The sequence below is a fragment of the Lepidochelys olivacea genome (assembly GCF_965140295.1).
Source record: "Lepidochelys olivacea isolate rLepOli2 genome assembly, chromosome: 2".
In the NCBI taxonomy this organism is placed as follows: domain Eukaryota; kingdom Metazoa; phylum Chordata; order Testudines; family Cheloniidae; genus Lepidochelys; species Lepidochelys olivacea.
The window spans coordinates 16,412,876-16,433,925 of NC_140412.1; the positions used below are offsets into that span (position 1 = coordinate 16,412,876).

At 40.4% G+C, this 21,050-nt stretch overlaps 1 protein-coding gene across 12 annotated transcripts in view; it reads right to left on the reverse strand.

Moving 5' to 3' along the window:
- Positions 1 to 6,107: 6,107 nt before the first annotated feature.
- The window catches only part of PHF20L1 (PHD finger protein 20 like 1), an 87,789-nt gene continuing 72,846 nt past the window's right edge, over positions 6,108 to 21,050 (reverse strand). For 8 of the 12 annotated variants that reach the window (XM_084619722.1, XM_084619725.1, XM_084619720.1 and 5 more), the window contains 3 exons: positions 20,291 to 20,663; positions 15,425 to 15,590; positions 6,108 to 12,978 (listed from right to left, as the gene is read on the reverse strand). In XM_084619722.1, the coding sequence (XP_084475848.1) occupies positions 12,836 to 12,978; positions 15,425 to 15,590; positions 20,291 to 20,663 (682 nt within the window). In that variant the 3' untranslated portion in view covers positions 6,108 to 12,835. The remainder of the gene's footprint in view (positions 12,979 to 15,424; positions 15,591 to 20,290; positions 20,664 to 21,050) is intronic. The other 4 variants (XM_084619719.1, XM_084619729.1, XM_084619721.1 and 1 more) reach the window with 1 other exon arrangement.

Here is a 21,050-nt window from a genome sequence, read left to right on the forward strand (position 1 = left end):
TAGACACTCACCAGTAGGCGATATTTATTTACCTTCCAGGGTCACGTTTTTGAGCCTCTCTCTGTAACCATGAAGGCGAGAAACTTTTTTTTTTTTTTTTAAATAATGCAAGTTGAGATTCTGGTGTACTCACATTAATGCACCAGAGATCACGAGTCTCATCGTAAAATGGAATTATGGTTAATCAATATGAATAACTGGGGTGCCTAAATTTGAGGGCATCCTCCAGGATCCTTTGTACTTCGCCCCCCCCCCCCATACTTTTCACCCAAGCAACTGTGCTGGCCAGTCAGTCCTTCCAGCAGCTTCTTTTGGAGTCATCAGCCCATGTCACACCTCCCTGAGACAGGTGCGTGCTGACATCACAGAATCGGAGCTTTTGCTGGCCCCAGGAGCGTGGGCCGTAGCTTGGAATCCAAGCTCCAAGCCCTGGCAGCGCAGTGACCATTGAGTCAGTGGCACATCTCTTTGGTAAATAAGATCAGTCTTGTTTCATGGTGTATTGCCCAGCACAATGGGGCCCTGCTCAAATTCTGAGCCGGTAGGTGCTGCCATAATACGAATAATCAATAATAGGGGAGTATCAGTGCCAAGTTCCCAGGCAGAGGCAAGCGCAGCGTGGCTCCAGCCTGACACACATAAGGGACAAGAGGGGATAAAGGTAAACTTACCGAATATATTGGCTGATGCTGTGCTAATAAAGAAAAAAAGGGTGCTGAGAAGTACGGGGCCCATCTTTCAATGCAGGAGCTATGATCCCTTCTTATGCTGAGGGATCAAGACCCTGCACGCTCTGCACTGGCTTCTGGCAGACTTTTATAGCAGCCATTGTTTGAACAGATTCACTTATGAGCTGGTAGACTGGGCACTAAATAGGGTGACTGACGCAGGTTATATTTCTAAGAAAATCTTGAGGGCCTCATTCACCTGGAACGTCCCCAGTGGATTTCTTCGTCAGTCAGCTCTCCTCTCCTCTCCAGGGAGCACTTGTACACCTAGTCACCTGAAAGGAGAAGAAGCAGAACAAACAGCCAACATACAATGGAGGAGACTGGAGGGCTTAATTTAACCCACGTGCAAAAGCATAATCAAAGCACAAAAGGACCTAGACTTTGCCAAGTGGGAGCTTAGAGTGTCACCTGCTATATATTGTGTGCATCTGAACTAAATCATATAGGCTGTGGCTAACTCAGATGAATGGATGGTGCTAGGCATGTTGCTGGCAGGCAATAAGTGATAAATGTTGCCGCACAGCAAGGGATAATATTTTTCATCCCAGCTGGAAAATGTTTGGCTCCAGACCAGATGAAGTTTACTTTCTTTTTGGGACTATACCTGTGTGTCTTCACAAAATGGTTCAGTGTCATTACAGTACAGATCTGCATCTGAAAGACAACCAGACACATAACCAACACACTCTGTCTGCTGTGTTACTACAGTTACATAACTAAAGCTAACCACCCTTTATCTGTCTTGTCTAGTTAGAACATGAGCTCTCTGCAGTGGGGACTGTTCTTACTATGTGACTGCATGGCGCCTAGCACCACGGGGTCCAGTGAGAGTCGGGGCCTGCATGCACTATTGCACTACAAAAACCACAGAATCAGGTTACTTGGCTGCTCTTCTTTCCACTGCCACATGCTTGCTGACCTTGGGCAAGTCACTTAACTTCTCTGTTGCCCCAGTTTTGCTATCTATAAAATAGGAATAATAATACTTAGCTACTTCACAGGGATGACATGAGGCCTCTCTTATTAATACCTGTGAAATATTATGAGATCCTGGCATTGAAATCCCCCTAATGTGTAAATCATCATTAAAATCTGAGGACTTGCCTGTGTAATGCTTACTTCATTGGCAAGCTCTTGCTTAAGTAATTCCACTGGGACTTGTGTGAGCAGTGCTGACTTTTGGGAAGAAAGGTGGCACAGCTGGCTCATAATCAATATCAGGAGAGGAATTAAGTGGCACAGGCAAGGAGGCAATGATGTGTTTTATGATGAGATTTGAAAAGAGATGGAGACAAAGAAGATGAGCCATGGAAAGAGTTGCAGAGGAGAAGGCTCTTGCACTAGCCGGGGTGAAGATTGTATGTAAAGCAATTAAAAGGAGACCAGGGCTAACAGATGAAGGAATAAGGAGGGGAGGAGAGAGGCAAGGCTGTGGAGGGTTTTAAAAGCAAGAAATGTAGTTTTGAAAGGGAATCTGAAATGAATAAATACCCAGTGGACAAGTATGAGGAAGGGTGGAAGGGGTTGTACCTATGAGAATGGGGGGCAGGTTGGTGAAGGCATTTCCAGAATTGAGGGTGAACTACCTCAGGAAGTGACTTTGTACAGCTTGTGCATTTTGGTAGCTTCAATGAATTTTATCCAAAGAAAGTGGTGTTATTACCTTCTGTGCCCAAGACCAGGACATGAGGGCCAAGACCTGCTGTCACTTCTGCGATACAGAAAAAAGCTTCTATTGTCTGTACAATAGAAATGCCAGCAGGTCCTGGCTTTTGGGATTAGAAAGCCTTGTAAAAGCTGACTATAGAACATACCTAGCTGAACCATCCAGGATCACTGATACTGCTATTACTTTTAGTTCCTCAAAACATCCCCTGCGCCATCCCAGTTCAGCTTGGTGAGTTCAAGCTTGACTTGGTGAGTTCTGGCATTCAGCACCACTTGAGCAGAGCTAGATCTGCGTCAAAGCCCAGACATGAATCTTGGTACAGGCATGTTCAATGGGATGCAACAGCTTCTTGGGGCGGGTGAAAGTAGTTTACAGAGCAATTTGTGCAATCCACATTCTTCAAAAATGGTTAGAAGCATTTGAAGTCTATGGCCAGCCTGAAATTCAAAACAAATGAATCCCAGCAAATAACATGATAAAAAATGGAGACAGGATGGACTGGTCCACAATATTGTCATCACCTCAGCCCTATCTCCACTGAAGATGGAAGTACCCCTTAATTTAGTGTAGAAATGATTGGGGGCAGGGGCTGGGAAAGGTGCTCTGTTCACTGTTTAGACGACCATATTGGCAGACTTCATTCCACGCAGTAATGATTTAGAGATCATTAAACTACCCCTGGAAACAGTTTCTTAGACTTCCAATAACTATTTGCAATGACTAAATAAATATAGTGTCTCTTAAACTCTAGACTATGAGCTTTGTTGGGCATTCTCTACTGGGCTTGGGGAAGAAAGGGAATGGAAGGTGCATTGATAAGGTGACTTCCTAAAACCATGAAAACTTTAGGGATAAATGACCTGATTTTCCATGCAGCCTCAAGTCTCCACTTGTGCACACACAGTTTTTCCACACACTTTCCCAGCACCAACATGTCTGTGCAGTTGTGATGGTGTCTGCATGCACAAGGCTCCATTGGATAAAAGATTTTTGTGCTGTATACCAGCAGTGTACAAAATGAGGCCTCGATCTGATTACATGAGCCAAACAAAATGGGAGACTCCAGTGTGGCTCATGGAGAACTTTGGATTTTCAGTGCCAAATGGCCAACTTTGTCAAGTGATGCATATACAGTGTCTGTTTTTTTAAAAATGCCATCGCTTTTCCAAGTCTATGAAACCAAACAAACATATTTATAACTGAGGGAACAGTCCTCATCCCATTCTGATGAGTCCAGAGAAAGTAAAATCATAGACTGATGTTACTGAGTACCACCTTTAAAGCTCACAAAAAAGAGGAGTGGAAAGATGCATATTATAGCGTACTGTAACAGGCTCGGGGAGAGTTATTTCTGAGCTTGAATCACTTTTCCCAGGTTTGGTTCCACGTTGATTTTTGTTTCTGGCTGTGTTTTTTTTAAAATTAAGATTTCCAATTAATCAAGTTATATAAATTACAGATGATTTCTTTGTCACTATATTTCTAAACAGCCGTTTTAAATTTTAAATACAGTACAGTACTGTATTGCATAATGTAATGTTCATTTATAAGGCAATTAAAGTTAAACATGAAGCATCGGAAGCAATAGTAGCCTTTCTGTACATTGTAAAAGTTCCCATTTTACAACAAACCTTTGAAGAGAGACCATCTCTTACAAGCAACCACTTTTGCAAACTCCCATGAGTGGTTGCTCTTGGTAGGTTTTACTGTACTACAATCCTCAGGAGATTAGATCTTGTATGCCACAGGCAGAGAATGGGAGGGACCGAGGTGCACCAATGTGTGAGGCCCTTGCAATACAAGGTAATTTAGCAAAGCTTTTGATATGGTCTCCCACAGTATTCTTTCCAGCAAGTTAAAGTAGTATGGATTGGATGAATGGACTGTAAGGTGGATAGAAAGGTGGCTAGAAAGTCTGGCTCAATGGGTAGTGATCAAAAGCTCGATGTCTAGTAGGCAGCCAGTATCAAGTGGAGTGGCCCAGGGGTCGGTCCTGGAGCCAGTTTTATTCAACATCTTCATTAATGATCTGGATGATAGGATGGATTGCACCCTCAGCAAGTTCACGGATGACACTTAGCTGTGGGGAGAGGTAAATACATTGGAGGGTAGGGATAGGGTCCAGAGTGACCTAGACAAATTGGAGGATTGGGCCAAAAGAAATCTGATAAGGTTCAACAAGGACAAGTGCAGAGTCCTGCACTTAGGAAGGAAGAATCCCATGCACCGTTACAGGCTGCAGACCAACTGTCTAAGCAGCAGTTCTGCAGAAAAGGACCTGGGGATTACAGTGGATGGGAAGCTGGATATAAGTCAGTAGTGTGCCCTTGTTGCCAAGAAGACTAACGGCATATCAGGCTGCATACGTAGGAGCATTGCCAGGAGATCAAGGGAAGTGATTATTCCCCTCTATTCGGCACTGGTGAGGCCACAACTGGAATATTGTGTCCAGTTTTGGGCCCCCCATTACAGAAAGGATGTCAACAAATTGGAGAGAGTTCAGCGGAGAGCAACAAAAATTATTAGGGGGCTGCAGCACAAGACTTACAAGGAGAGGCTGAGGGAACTGGGCTTATTTAGTTTGCAGAAGAGTGAGGGGGATCTGAGAGCAGCCTTCAACTACCTGAAGAGGATGGAGCTAGGCTGTTCTCAGTGGTGGGAGATGACAGAACAAAGAGCAATGGTCTCAATCTGCAGTGGGGGAGGTCTAGGTTGGATAGTAGGAAAAACTATTTAACTAGGAGGGTAGTGGTAAGGCACTGGAATGAGTTACCTCGGGAGGTGGTAGAATTTCCATCTTTAGAGGTTTTTAAGGCCCGGCTTGACGAAGCCCTGGCTGGGATGATTTAGTTAGGGTTGGTCCTGCTTTGACCAGGGGGTTGTACTAGATGACCTCCTGAGGTCTCTTCCAACCCTAATCTTCTATGATTCTATGAACTGAGACATACCCAGATGATCCTAGCAACTAACCCCACATACTGTGCTAGAGGAAAGTGAAAAAACTCCAAAAGGTCCCTGCCAATCTGACCTTCCCAACACCACATATGGCAATCAGTTAGAACCTGAGCATGTCAGCATGAACCAGCCAGCCAAGCATCTCCAGCCATGACCATCTCTGATGCTTCAAAGGAGAGAGATAGGAATAACGGCTTTCCTCTCATGTATCCATTTGGTGACCCTGTGCAGTTTTTCAGATTGCCATTGTATGCATCTTTTAGCTATTACAAAAGCTAAATGTATAGAACTGTATGTATTCACACCCCTGGGTGTATGTCTGAAAGATGAAGGAAGCAGAATCCACTGGAGTTTCAACCCAAATGGGAGCGTATTAAGGAAACAGGCCAGACATTCATTCATTTCAATAATGGTGCAGCTGCTTACAGTAGGGTCTGAATTTGGCCCAGCCACACTATCTTTCATATTTGAAAGGCCACTTCATTTGAAGGTACCCTCCCATTTTACATCTCTGACAAATTTGGTTGAAAGGAGGCAAGTATTAGAAAGGTTAAGTAGACTTGTTGCAAAGTGCTGTAACAGAAATCAATGTCTTGTCTTTCTGAATGTAATCAAACGAATAATGTGTACACAAAACTAGTTGACAGGCTTTATACAATTAAGACACAGTTCCTTAATGCTCCAAAGTATATAAAGCATAGATCAGCTTGTTGAAACTGTTAGTTCACCAAAAGGGAGCCCAAGCACTTAACCAATCTCAATAGGCCTTTATTGTGAGTATATTAAAATGCAATCAACATTATTGCTATTATAAAACAAACTGTAAAAGAAAATACCTTGCTTCTCTCATGGAAGATTAAGCCATTCAGTGCTGCCTCTCTCAGACTTTTCAGTGACAATGCATTGAGAGGCACTAACAGAATGGAGACGGTTGTGAGCAAGTCCGAAAAAGACTGAGTAGCTGTTTAATCGCTTAATTTGCATTAGACTAGATTTTATTTAATCAACCAATCGCTAGAAAACGGTGTTAACTCATCTACTGTTAATAGCATCCCAAATGCACGTACACACAGTCTTGATTATATGGCATGTTTTGGAAGTTCATTATATTAATGTTTTCTGCACTATTCATTTTCTCCATGTACATTTCATATTTTTCCAGTAGTTATGAGTTGCCCAGGCTGGTGCAGAACGTCTTCCAGAGAAACATGCTTTTCTTTATTCTAGTGTATTTTCACCATTGTCAAGTGTTCCATACCTATTCTCCAAGTATAACAAATACACACAGTGTATATAATGCTTATTGCTAAAGACACCACCCCCATCCCCAGTGCTTGGGACACCACATAACAAAACCATTTTTAAATATACATGAAAGCATTGTAACAAAAAGCACCCTTGTTAAAGTGATTACATGGTGACTCAATACAAAAGAAAAAAGATAAAATACAGGAGCAATGGTCATCCCCAAAATTAATAAAAACCTCGACTTTAACAAATGCTCTCTAAAAGGAGGGAATGTCCTGAAAGATTTCACAAGGCATAAGGTGCGGGTGAGGTAGAAAAGAAGTTCCACGCTTGGGACTCACCCCAGCAAAGGTACATTGTGGTGTGAGGGTAGGATCACTACAGGCAACTGTGACAGAACTTATATACCCATCAGGACCTGCAATAAAGTTAAGGCTGTCCAGCATTTCCATTATAAAGACCTGATTTTCAGCTGCTTATAACTGCAAACTTTAACCATCCAGGCTGAAATTCTCCAAGCCAGGATCTGTCTGCCTCAGGCTGATTTTTTTAAATGTTTCATCAAACTAGTTCTTGTTTCTGTGATCAAGGTTACATGAAATGACATTGTTTTGCTCATGCTAAAAAATTCTTATAGCAGTTTAGCTGAGAAGCTCTAGAGCAGTGGTGGGCAACCTGCGGCCCGGCTGCCGCTTCCCGCAGCTCCCATTGGCCGGGAACAGCAAACTGCAGCCACTGGGAGCTGCGGGCGGCCGTGCCTGCGGATAGTCGATGTAAACCAACTGTCTTGCAGCCCGCCAGCGGATTACCCTGATGGGCCGCAGGTTGCCCACCACTGCCCTAGAGCCTCTATGCCTTGGAGCAAGGGCTAGGAATTTGGCATGGGGGGGGGGGTCAGAAAGATGTTTAGTGCAGTGAAAATCCACCCAAATTTGGCCAAATTACAAGCCTCTGAAAGTCACCTGTGCACATGCTCAGCAGAGATTTGTTAGAGACCTACCGAACAATAATCTCAGAAGATTCTGTTTACACTGCATATTCCACCTTCACGGAGCTCACCGAGCATGCTCCAGCCCAAGGCTGCAGGGGCGGAGCAGAACTTTCCCTACAATTGCCTCACACCTCCCCCTCCACCAGCCAGAGGCTGATGGAGCAGCAGAACAAAGCATGGAAACCTTCTCTCCAGTGTTTAAATGGTTTCCCAGGTGACACCCAGGCAACAGGAGGAGGACACAGCCTAACGCAACTGCACAAGGCTGAGGAGCAGAGGGGTGGCGGGGGGAAGCGGAGGGGAAACAGGTGTAAGCTAGAGGATGGACAGGAGCCGAGAAACAAGATAACAAGGGGAGATGCTAGCAGATAAGCAAAAAGGGTCAAGCTGGGAAGTGGGAGAAAGGGGCACAAGAGTCTGTATCCACTTGAGAATGCTCCCCTCTGAAGTGTAAAACAAAACATAGGGACTTTGAGTCTCAACATTCACTGTCTAGCAAAAATCCGTGAAACCCACTTGCAAAGTCTCTCATCTTCCTTAGCGGTTGGTCCAGAGAGGATAATAGCCAACTACTATTACTAGTTACTCTATGAGCTCAAGTGGCAGAAGTCTGCTGTGGATTTAAAGGTTCCAACACTGCTGAGTAGCCCTGTGTGTTGTCACAGTATGGCTTCGTATGATGGAATTCCTTTTTGTTTTCTTTTCCCTTGTTTGCTTTTTAAAAAAAACCCTTAAATTAAGTTAAAAAACTACATTAAAAAAACCCACTGTAAACGACTGCAAAGTCAAGCATCCTGAAGTTAGGAAATAAGCTTGTGCAACCTTAATTTGGTCCCTTTGTGCACATGCATTGTGATACAGTCTTTAGTTACAGCATCACATACTATTCCCCCCCACCACTTCTGCCTCATTCAGTGCACAGTGTAAATGGTGCTTTGGGAATGAATCAGAGTTGTGTAGTGAATGAGGCAGTTGATTGTAAGATGCCTGCCTCATTTTTTGAGGAGGGCATGTGGTGAAAGAGGCAAAGAACTGCAGGATGAGAAAGGATAGTTGTCATAAATATAAAGGGAAGGGTAACTATCTTTCTGTCCACAGTGCTATAAAATCCCTCTTGGCCAGAGGCAAAACCCTTTCACCTGTAAAGGGTTAAGAAGCTAAGATAACCTCACTGGCACCTGACCAAAATGACCAATGAGGAGACAAGATACTTTCAAAGCTGTGGGGGAGGAGGAAACAAAGGGTCTGGCTGTCTGTGTGATGCTTTTGCCAGGAACAGATCAGGAATGCAACTCAGAACTCCTGTAAAAAGTTAGTGAGTAATCTAGCTAGAAATGTGTTAGATTTCCTTTTGTTTAAATGGCTGGTAAAATAGCTGTGCTGAATGGAATGTATATTCCTGTTTTTGTGTCTTTTTGTAACTTAAGGTTTTGCCTAGGATTCCCTGTGTTTTGAATCTGATTACCCTGTAAGGTATTTACCATCCTGATTTTACAGAGGTGATTCTTTTATCTTTTCTTTAATTAAAATTCTTCTTTTAAGAACCTGACTGATTTTTCATTGTGCTTAAGATCCAAAGGTTTGGGTCTGTGTTCACCTGTGCAAATTGGTGAGGATTTTTATCAAGCATTCCCCAGGAAAGGGGGTATAGGGCTTGGGGGGATATTTTGAGGGAAGATGTCTCCAAGTGGGCTCTTTCCCTGTTCTTTGTTTAACACGCTTGGTGGTGGCAGTATAGGGTTCAAGGACAAGGCAAAGTTTGTATCTTGGGGAAGTTTTTAACCTAAGCTGGTAAGAATAAGCTCAGGGGGTCTTTCATGCGGTCCCCATATCTGTACCCTAGAGTTCAGAGTGGGGAAGGAACCTTGACAATAGTCTTATGATCAAGACAACTGGATAACATTCTGAGACTTGGAACCGATCCCTGCTTTGCCACAGAGTTCCTATGTCATTTAGACCAAAATTCATAGGTGGCCACTAATTGTGTTTCTCTTTTTTTAGGTGCCCAACAGGGAACATCTGGGGCCAGATCTGCAGAAGTGCCGAGCACTTACAACCATAACTGAAGTCAGTGTGTCCACTGAACATATAAAGTGCTATAAAAATGCTCTGAAAAAAATCAGGTCCCAAGTGTTTCACAAGTTGGGCGCCTGACAATTCTGGCCTTAATCTCTCTATTAGTCAGTTTCCCATCTTTAAAGTGGAGTTGATGATACCAAGTTACCTTAAAGTTTGTGAAGCATTCACAGTGATGTGTGTCATAGAAAAGCCCATGAAGAAATGAATAATTTTGTATGCAGTGCATGGTTTAAATGGTATGTGGTAAATATTATGCATTTGGCTACCAAATGAATGAGGGTAAACAGAAATATTGAAAAGTTACTCATTCAGGGGGCCCTACCTATTCTGTGCACTGAAAGAGGCAGGGTCCTGTGGGGGTTAAAAAAAAGTGACACCTTGCAAGTTAAAAGACTAACACAATGCATATGGCAGAAGGCTGAATTGCATAGGCAACCTTAATTCAGACATTGCCTAACTTTTGATAACTTAACTTTGAAATCATACAATACTTTACAGTAGTTTTTTATATGTAATATATATTTAAAAGTGTAGGCCCTGTCTACACCAGTGACCACCTCCTAGTACCTGCATCTGAGACTACCGGGTCCTCAGCTCATACAACAGCCACCTTTTAGGGATAATATTCTCACATCTCATTGTAACTTTGCTGTGATGGGCCCAAAGCAAGGAACCTCCTTCCTACAACTTGAAACTTCAGTCCATCTCTCCGTTCATTACATTTACAGTTATATGGTATCTCACACATGCATACACACATTGTATAACATAGCACCAGTATGTACTGTATATATTATGTAAATACTATATACTTTGTTTCAAATTGTGTATTAAGATTTACATTTATTCTATACAGTACACACAGTACCACATTTAAGGATATGCAGCAAGTGAATAATATATAACAGTATCTTGCATATCCAAAGAGCAAGTAGATCACTTTCAACAGCTGTTAATACTGTGAAATGTGTCTTAAGTAGTCATTTAAGCATCAAATTATCCTGTATAAAACATCAGGGTATTTTGTTAAATATTGTAGTGGTTGCCATAAAAAAAAAAAAATCAACATTCCTTGACATATTCCTCAGTTACTGTATTTCCTCTTTAAATTATGGAGATGCCAATCCCTGCTACATAATTAAGATTGAGTTGAGTTTTGGAATTAATACAGAGCTGTAATATTGCCAATACAATGGTGTGGTAACTGCTGTTGAAGAGACCTTTTAAATAGGTATCATTCTATAACGGACATTGACACATTTGGTTTAGAGTTAAAATATTAATAGCATTAACTTACTTCAGACATGACAGATAAATTAGAGACTTTAGTGTAGGCATTTTTCAATAAGCACCCGGGCATGCTACTTTCTCTCTCAATGATGGTTTTATGATGAAAGTTCAAAGCACTAGTTTCAACATCTTTTGTACACAATCCATTTTTGGCACACTTTTCGATTATCTGAATCCTCAACAGGCATTCAAAAATTCAAGTTTTTTATGGTCTGTACATTATTTTAATCACTTTTTTACATTTCTGTATAGGACAGGAAGAAAAGTGGAAAATGTAGAGTATGCAGAATAGTTTTAATAAACAGTTTTACATACAGTACCTTACATATAGAACAGTGTGTTTGCAAATTTAAATAATTTTTGAATGTACAGTGGCTTGTACTCTTATCAAAAGGTAAATTCAAGTTTACTGTCTATCGGTTCTAAAATGCATTTATACAGAAAACTAGAACTGATAAACAGTTGTGAGGCATAAAATGTTCAAGTATCTTATGTCATCAATTAAATAGCCTCCTTTTAACAGTCATATTTTACAAATTCCAAAACCTGTACATACATTATTTTCAATTTTATAAACTGCTTGTTAAAAGGTAACATTTCATGTTAACCACCAGTTCTTATAGTCTATAGTAATAAAACTAGACATGTGTAGATATAAATATGTATATAGTATGTACATATGAATGTGTGTGTATATACACATATACCTACACATACATATGTAGCACTGGGTGCAGTGACAACTTACATGAGCACAGGCAAAGAGAAGGTCCTGAGCTCAAAATCCAGCAAGAGCTAACAGAGCAACTAGGTTGCCTTTGGTTTCATGATGTTTTACTCACTTATGACTGAAGCTAAAAGTTTTATAAAAACATCCTAGATAATGTATCTTTGCGATATTCAATCTAGTGGTTTAATAATTCACAGCCACAAACAAGCAGTTTTGCTGCTTTTGTCATTCCTCATCCCAGATGAGGTTGGTAAAGATTCAGAGGGCTAACACCAAGCTGAACTACCCAGGACAAAATGTACTTGGAATCCTGAATACTGCAATAGAACGTAAAAAAATATAAACTAGATACAATTTTGGATGGATTGCTGGCACCAGGTAGAACTTTGAACAAAACTCTCCATGTATTTCACTATCTTCAAACTGTCATCCCAGTGGTTTTAGTATTATTTGGCACATCTGACCACTGTTTGCCACTTACGTTTTTAAAAGAGCCTAAGGGTGCTGTAATGAGGATTTCCATTAAAAAAATATTTATAAGGAGACCACCACATCCTGTTTCTTTCAAAAGTGAAGCAAATGTTTTCATTTTCCCAAATAACACTAATTAGATAAGAAGTAGTTCATGGACTGCAAAAGATCAGTTACCTGCCTAAAACTTTGGGGGTGGACCAACTGTAGAGAGGCTATGGATCTCTCTGTGTCTGTATTTTCACTAGCAATGGGAGAAAAAATAATTACGATTGTACATTTTTCCCACTGACATTTGAGAGTTTGGCTCTTTCTGCTACTGACTATAAAATTATAGCATTTTCCATTGCAGAGATTTCTTGAATCTTCTTGTATGACCTGAAGGAGAAATTCTGTCACTTCACATGTCTTATTTATCATATTGTAGACCATGTCAATGTTCCTCAATATGTGACATTGTAATTTGCATCTTGAATACAGAGTATTTAGCTTTTCAGTGTTAATTTCCTTACTCTAGATTTCCTTTCTTTTCTCCAAAGCTTCAGGCTAAAAATGTAATCAGCCCAGAACTAGACAAATATCCAGCTTTTTGCTGTCCTCCTGCCAGTCTTGTGGCTGATAAGAAAATTCTCTGTAGAGAGCCTATTTTTATTCCTTTATTCTTCCTTTTGTCATACAGAGCACAGCGTGGCTATTTGCTGTACTTTCCCCATGTCAATTAAGAGCTGTTTGATACGTCGCTTGAGTTGAGGCAGTCTTGCAAGAGGATCGGGTGGTTCCAGCTCTCCAGTGAAGTCAAGCCAGCTTTCTAAAACTAAATTGAGAAAAATGTAAAAAAGAGTTTGATTAGAAAGGGATCTTCGGAAAAAGAGTGCTCAATCCTCCAAAGCTAGGTGTGTTGAAATGCAGTAAGGGTCATATCTTAGTGCCCTTGAAGTCAGTGGCAAAATACTCGAGGACTTCAACCTGACTAGGATTTGGTCCTAACTTGTCAACCCAAATTTAAATGGCTATTGTGCCCCACCCATGGCTCCATGCAAATCAGGTGTGTGACTGCCAATGATGCACCTCAGAATATTTCATGGCCAAACTCACTGCCCCAATGAAGAGCAGCCTATCATAAAAATTCAGAATACTTACACTATTTGTTGCTAGAGACATTCTGTATTTGAGTTTTTAGGTTCATACCCTTTCCAAATCTACTTCTTCTGTATGCTATTGAACATGGACCAACAACTATTCTTGTAAATGCTGTCAACTTGCCAAGCCCGAGGGCAGCAGGTAATTTGCATAAAATGGAGCATGCCTCTGCCATATGCGTCATTAATATGAAGGTGCAACTTACAGATACTCAGATCGTTATTTAAATGAAGACATTTTCTGAAGAATCAAATAATTCAGTGCTCCATGGAAATTTTCATTCTTTTACGCAGTTTAAAGTGTTCCCCTTATTAATCATTCCAATTACCTTGATAGCTAAATTCCAGTAATATAAAAGTATGTTAGGACAAATTAGCCAACAATGTGTTGATGATACACATACAAAGAAAAGACTCCAGCTCACTGTCTCAGCTGTCACGATTCTGCACTAGTAAAAACTCAACAGGAATAAAAGGTTGTGAAGACTCACTTCTGTCACTAACTTTAAAACTTCAAAAACAGACTCCAATGAGAGACTGCTGAATTGCAATTAATTTGCAAACTGGATACAATTAACTTAGGCTTGAATAGAGACTGGGAGTGGATGGGTCATTACACAAAGTAAAACTATTTCCTCATGTTTATTTCCCCACTCCCCACCATTCCTCAGATGTTCTTGTCAACTGCTGGAAATGGCCCACCTTGATTATCACTACGAAAGGTCTTTTCCCCCCTGCTCTCCTGCTGGTAATAGCCATCTTAAATGATCACTCTCCTTACAGTGTGTATGGTAACACCCATTGTTTCATGGTCTCTATGTATATAAATCTCCCCACTGTATTTTCCACTGACTGCATCCGATGAAGTGAGCTGTAGCTCACGAAAACTTATGCTCAAATAAATTTGCTAGTCTCTAAGGTGCCACAAGTACTCCTTTTCTTTTTGCGAATACAGACTAACACAGCTGCTACTCTGAAAACTAACTTTAACGTATCACTAAACAAAAACAGGGAGCAGGTGATATAAGACAGTCACTTTCAGAGTGGAATCTAATTTCTGAGTGAATTTCAGTGCTCATAAAAAAGAGGGATGGCAAGAGTCTAATCCCATTTTTCTAGAAACATAGTCAAAGTACATGCAATCTGATCATAAACATTCCATCAGGGCTAACATTATTTTGTTTTAGATAAGAAATAATTAAGGACACAATAACTACACTTTGTTCAAACTCTCTTCATTTGTGAAGTGAGTCTCTACATGTGAAAACTAGGGCTGTGAAGCGATTAAAAAAAATTAATAGCGATTAATCACAGTTTTAATCGCACTGTTAAATAATACTGGAATACCATTTATTTAAATTTTTAGATGTTTTCTATATTTTCAAATATAGGCTATGGGCTCAGAGCTTCAGACCCTGCTGCTGCGCCCAGAGGTATGCAATTAACATGTTAAAAAATAATGAACACGTTAATTTTGTTTTCAGTCAACTTCAGGCGTTAACTGCAATTAATTTATAGCCCTAGTGAAAACTGAATGCATTCATCTATTACAACACTTAGTTCTACTGCATTATCTTTGTGTAAATTTGTTGTTATGAAGCCTGGTCTGCCTCCTTAATCCAGGCTATTACCAGTTTGTTTCTAAACCAATACACAGTAAACCACAGCTGAAGATGAAGACTTCTTTCCTCTTCCTCAGGTAACTGATCGATACTATTGTCCAAACAAATGCTATCAACTTCAGGAGATGCTGCAGATTAGTAGGCAGAGCATGGGAGCAGGAGCCTGCTATTTCATGGTCTCACTGCGTGGCCTTGGGCAAGTCATGTTGGCCCAGGTTTTTGAATTATTGTTAATGCTGCATGCCTGGGCTTGACTTCAGACATTCTGAATACTCATTACCTCAGTAGATGTTGCAGACGCGCAATATCTCTGAAAAATCAGACTCTGGGTGTCCCAGAACACCCAAAATTATAAACACCTTTAAAAATTTGGGCCTTAATCACTGTGTTAGTCATCTACACGACAGAGGTAATGGAGACTTCTTCTTGTTCATTTAATGCTTTGAATGTTCAAAGCTCTATACAGATTAATGTCAATACTTCGTAACAATGTAATTACCATCAACTTCTTTTTCAATAAGGTCCATTCTGCTGGTGACTTCATTCTGTACATTCTCTATGTGGGTAAGGAGATTTAGCTGCCATTGAAGATGGGAATCCACTTGTTCTTCTGATCCTTTTTTTTCATTACAAGCACACACCACATTCTCTTCAACAGTGTTCTTCTCCATAGGACCAACAAAAAACAACAAAGTTAGCCCTTAATAAATGATTTATTTTCAATTTCAATCCACTTGGATTCTGGTTTTGATTATAATACTTGGTACAAATGCCCTGAATGATGGAGTTTTTAATTGTACCACTATTTCACAAAAACATAAACATGCATATCGGTATGCAGTTTTTAAGAACATTAGTGGACAATAAGAGCAATAAAAATGTCAAACAAATGAGTACATCTAGCTTTCAGGATTCCCACAGACACAGAAGAGTGTTAGCAGAAAGCACCGGGGGGGAGGCAGTGTTACGTTCACAAGATCTTGTACTCAGTTTAGTGCAATAGGAGTGGCCCACGTCTCACCACTCTGCTACATAAACTTCTAACTCTTAATTCATGAAGTGCTGAATGCACCAGTGAACCATTATCCAATTCAAGCAAGAGTCCAGGATTTTTTTGTGTTTGCTGTCCAACAGAGGATGAAGTGAAAATACAAAAATGGAATTATATCTAAAATCCCAAAGTTTGTCTGTTAAATTAATTTCAAAGTTCATAGCATACTGACAGACAGATTTAAGACAAAAGTACATTCCTTCTTCAGACTGCTGTCATCTTGTGTAACTTGCTACCATGGCTAGATCACATGGCTGGAGTATTAAAAGGGGCCACATAATTGTGTGACCAGTAACACGTATAGCTATGAGAACTAAAAGCAAATCTAATCATTTTCTTCCCATGTGTATTATTCCATAATGTGCCAGGTACATTCCTGTGAACTCTCAAGTAATAGCTATGACCAAAGACAAGATACCCGATTTAACAGCTCAAAGGCATGAGCTAGAAGAGCAATTCCCATAAATTTATATAAACAGTTGATTTTAACTGTAGAATCTGATAATCCCACTTATGCTGAAGCTGTCTGACCATCGGTGATTATTGCATTTCAGACAGAAACTCAACGACAGTATTAGTTTGACAGTACACTTGTTAGTCACTATCAGTGCAAGCCAGCTGCCACAGAAAAGAGTGAACAGTGTTATAAATATATTGATAGAACTGTTTGAGAAACCCACATTCTTGAGACTATTTTGCATCTGAAAAGTTTTTTTCCTGCAAAAGTGGCCTGAAATGATTAAACAAAAATGTTCTCTTCCTGTTTTTCTGAAGCTTTAGAAATAGGAATCCCACCAAATCTGGACTTTCCTGCTTTTGCTGGTCTATGGGTGGGTCCTGGAGATGACATACTGGGATTAACACTTGCAAGGGGGACAAGCTATTTAAGATTATGGACATTGTTGGCATAAGAACAAATGAGGGGGACCTATATGACACGTGAGATCAGGAAGCGCATTCTAACAGTAAGGGGCAGTGCAGAAGAAACATTTGGTGGAGAAGGACACAAAAGGAACATGATGGAAGTGTGCAGGGTGGGGTGGGGTTGTGTAAAGGCTTAAGAGTCAGGAGTGAGGAAACAATGTTAGGGGTGTCCATAAATGACAGAACATGTTTTGGTGAGACATGGTGGATGAGGTAATATCTTTAATTGGACCAACTTCTGTTGGTCAAAAAGACAAACTTTCGAGCTACACAGGGCTCTTCATTTTCTGGTAATTTTCAAGACCTCCTCCAGCCCCCTGTAACACTTTGTAACACTGAAACAAACATGCAAAATTAAGGACACACCCACCCTCTAATGTGTTTTGTAAATTTACGAACAACCTATGATGTTTAAGGAGAAGCAGAACTACTAAAAGGGGACTCAACATTGGATATCATCTGAGTGTGTGAAAGAGGATCGGCAGTAGAACTGTGCATAGATTGGAGATGTGGAAACAAGAATCTGAAAGGCCAAAGGTTGCAATAGTTTAGGAGGGACATTGCCAAGTCATAGTCAAGGGTTTGAGGAACAGGGTTGGAGAGGAGAACTGTAGCAAATATAGTTGCTCTTGAGTCAGTTCAAAACAGTTACAAATAATTCAAATTGTGTCTCAAGCCAATTTGAAAACAGAGCTGAAATCAAAATTAGGATAAATGCAAAATGGTTTACATAGGAAATAGGGATGTAAAATCTTAACCGGTAAGCATTAGTCTTATCAGTTAAACCACCTTAACCGGCTGGCCAGCCCCAGCAGCCTCACCCACCAACCTAACTCAATACAGAGTACAGTAAGGTTAGACAGACAGTACTTTATGGTGCTGTGAAAGTAGTGGAAAGGAAAGGAAAGGACTAGCTGACCCAACAGATTCCCCTTCCAAACCTAATAAATTGTAACCAAAAGCCAGTAAAGTCATAGCTGAGATTCCCAAGGAAACCTGAATTCTGCAAAAATGGATATATGGATTGTTTTTCCAAGATATGACCCTATTCAGCAATATTTCATATTGCTGCATGTGTCCTTAAGGCACACACTCAATATGTAAACTATATTATTGAACAAACAATTAACTCCAAGCAAGGTGAAGTGTAATTTTTCATTAAAGAATATATAAAATTTATGTGCCACCTTTAAAACCAATCTATGTTTGTGACACCAGAGTACCAAGAAAAAAAAGTAACTGAATAATTTTTTTAATGGGGGAGACAAGTGGGTGAGTCTAAGTGTTTTATTTATTTTCAAATACTTGGGTATCTCAAAAAGCTTAAGAAGTTTTTTTGTTTTAAGTCCGCTTCTAGAGTAAAACCAGACACTTTCAGCTCTCCTGCCCAAATCAATGGTATAAGGAAGTTACAAGCAACCGAAAAAAAGGTTTAGAGGTGTGGGCACAACCTTTACTATAGCACAGGGGTGGGCAAACTTTTTGGCCTGAGGGCCACATCTGGGTATCGAAATTGTATGGCGGGCCATGAATGCTCACAGTTCTCAGCCAATGGAAGCTGCGGGGGAGGCGCTTGGGGTAGGGGCAGCGTGTGAAGCCCCCTGGCTGCCCCTACACGTAAGAGCCAAAGTGGGGACATGCTGCTGCTCCTGGGAGATGTGCGGAGCAGGGCAAGCCCCGAACCCCGCTCCCCGTCAGGAGCTCGAGGGCCAGATTAAAAAGTCTGAAGGGCCAGATGCGGGCCCCGGGCTGTAGTTTGCCCACCCCTGCTATAACATCACTAAGATAAAACTCTAGAAAAATCAGCACTGTTTATATTAGATGGGATTTACATTTCAAAGAACTCTGTCTAAAACATTTGTTAGAAATCTTTACATGAGCAGAAACAAGCTTAGTTAATTGTTAACCTATATGACTGAATTCTGGGGGGAAGTTTGGTGTCAAAAGAAAAATACAGACCAACGGTAAATATAATTAGAAATCCAGGTTTTAAAAACTGTTAAGAGACCAAAAGACAACAGAGAGAAACTAACAATTTGCTCTTCAACCAATTTCTTCTGTTACGAGAAAGACAACAGGTTCCGTTTACACTCTTCATTTTAAATACAGGGAATCAATCTCTCTCAAACCAAAAGAATCTTTCAAAATGGAAAAAAAATAAGTGCAACCACAAACTTTTCTTGAATACAAGAAATCTAGGTGTACTGGAACTTCTTAGTTATATTAACAGAACAACCTCCCTATAAGCAGAAATCCACTGTAGCTGGGTTTACAAATTAGCAATTAATGAATTAAGACCATAAGAACGGCCACAGTGGGTCAGACCAAAGGTTGATCTAGCCCAGTATCCAGTCTTCTGACAGTGGCCAATGCCAGCTGCCCCAGGGGGATTGAACAGAACAGGTAATCATCAAGTGATCCATCCCCTGTCACCCATTCCCAGCTTCTGGCAAACAGAGGCTAGGGACACCATCCCAGCCCATCCTGGCTAATAACCATTGATTAACCTATCCTCCATGAACTTATCTAGTTCTTTTTTGAATGCTGTTATAGTCTTGGCCTTCACAACAGCCTCTGGCAAGGAGTTCCACAGGTTGACTGTGTGTTGTGTGAAAAAATACTTCCTTTTGTTTGTTTTAAACCTACTGCCTATTAATTTCACTTGGGGACTCCTAGGTTTTGCATTAGGAGAAGCAGTAAATAACAAACACTAACTTACTTTCTCCACATCGGTCATGATTTTATAGATTTTCAATCAGATCCCCCCTTAGTCGTCTCTTTTCCAAGCTGAAAAATTCCAGTCTTATTAATCTCTCCTCATATGGAAGCCGTTCCACACCATTTTTGTTGCCCTTTTCTGAACCATTTCCAATTTCAATCTATCTTTTTTGAGATAGGGAGACCACATCTGCATGCAGTATTCTAGATGTGGGCGTACCAGGATTTATATAGCAGCACAATGGTATTTTCTGTCTTATTAACTATCCCTTTCTTAATGGATTCCCAACATTCTGTTCACTTTTTTGATTGCCGCTGCACATTGAGTGGATGTTTTCAGAGAACTATCCACAATGACTCCAAGATCTCTTTCTTGAGTGGTAACAGCTAATTTAGACCCTATCATTTTATATGTATAACTGGGATTATGTTTTCCAATGTGCATTACTTTGCATTTATCAACACTGAACTGCAACAATCTGAATCCAACCTACTTCACCATAATGAGTTTCACTACATTAAACTTCATTTTAAGTGGGTTGTACTGATCCATCTGCCTACCAACAGAACACGTATCAGTTGATAATTCAGTAATGGGCATGCATTTCTAACTATTTTATGAGTTTGATCTTTTTAAACTCTAAGTCTATACATATGAATAATGAGTTTTACCTGCTCACTCACGCCATCTTCTTTTAAAGAATATTGTAAACAGTTTTTATCATCTGAACAAAATTCCTGATCTTCCTCAAAGCTACTTATATCTTCATCATCTGAGCTCACATGGTCAGTAACTGATTTGCAGTCCTGACCAAAACTCTGTGGTTTCTGGTAACTGTGCTCGCTTATAATGTAAGTTTCTTCCATCTTCTGGGGTAAACTAGGGGGTGGTTCTTTATGGCTTTGGTTGTGACATGTCCTTTCAGATGGATTAACAGTATCTGGCAAAGTCACTATTTTCTTCTCTACCCCAAATGTTACTTGCTCTTGCTCTTTTCGTACCCCTGAGCAAGCCCAAAGATGAAGATCAGGGTGATGTGTATTTCTGGAAAGAAGGGGAGAAAAAAAGTTAGTATAGAACAATCACTTTCAGCAATGAAATCTTTTAAAATTCTTAAAAAGAAAAGGAGGACTAGTGGCACCTTAGAGACTAACCAATCTATTTGAGCATAAGCTTTCGTGAGCTACAGCCACTGAATTTATATTAATAGGCAATTTTTTAGGGGAACATAATTGCCAAAGATTTCACCCAGCATTGCTGTGGACCTCTTAATTTTTGGTAAATCCATTATGCCCTGGTCATCTTCAATAAGTGTGTTATGATAAAACAAAAACGCGAATGTTCCCAAAATGTCCAATCCTGTCAGGTGCTGAGCACTATCAACTGTCATTGAAATTGAGGGTTTCCATCGCCTGGCATGATTGGACCAGT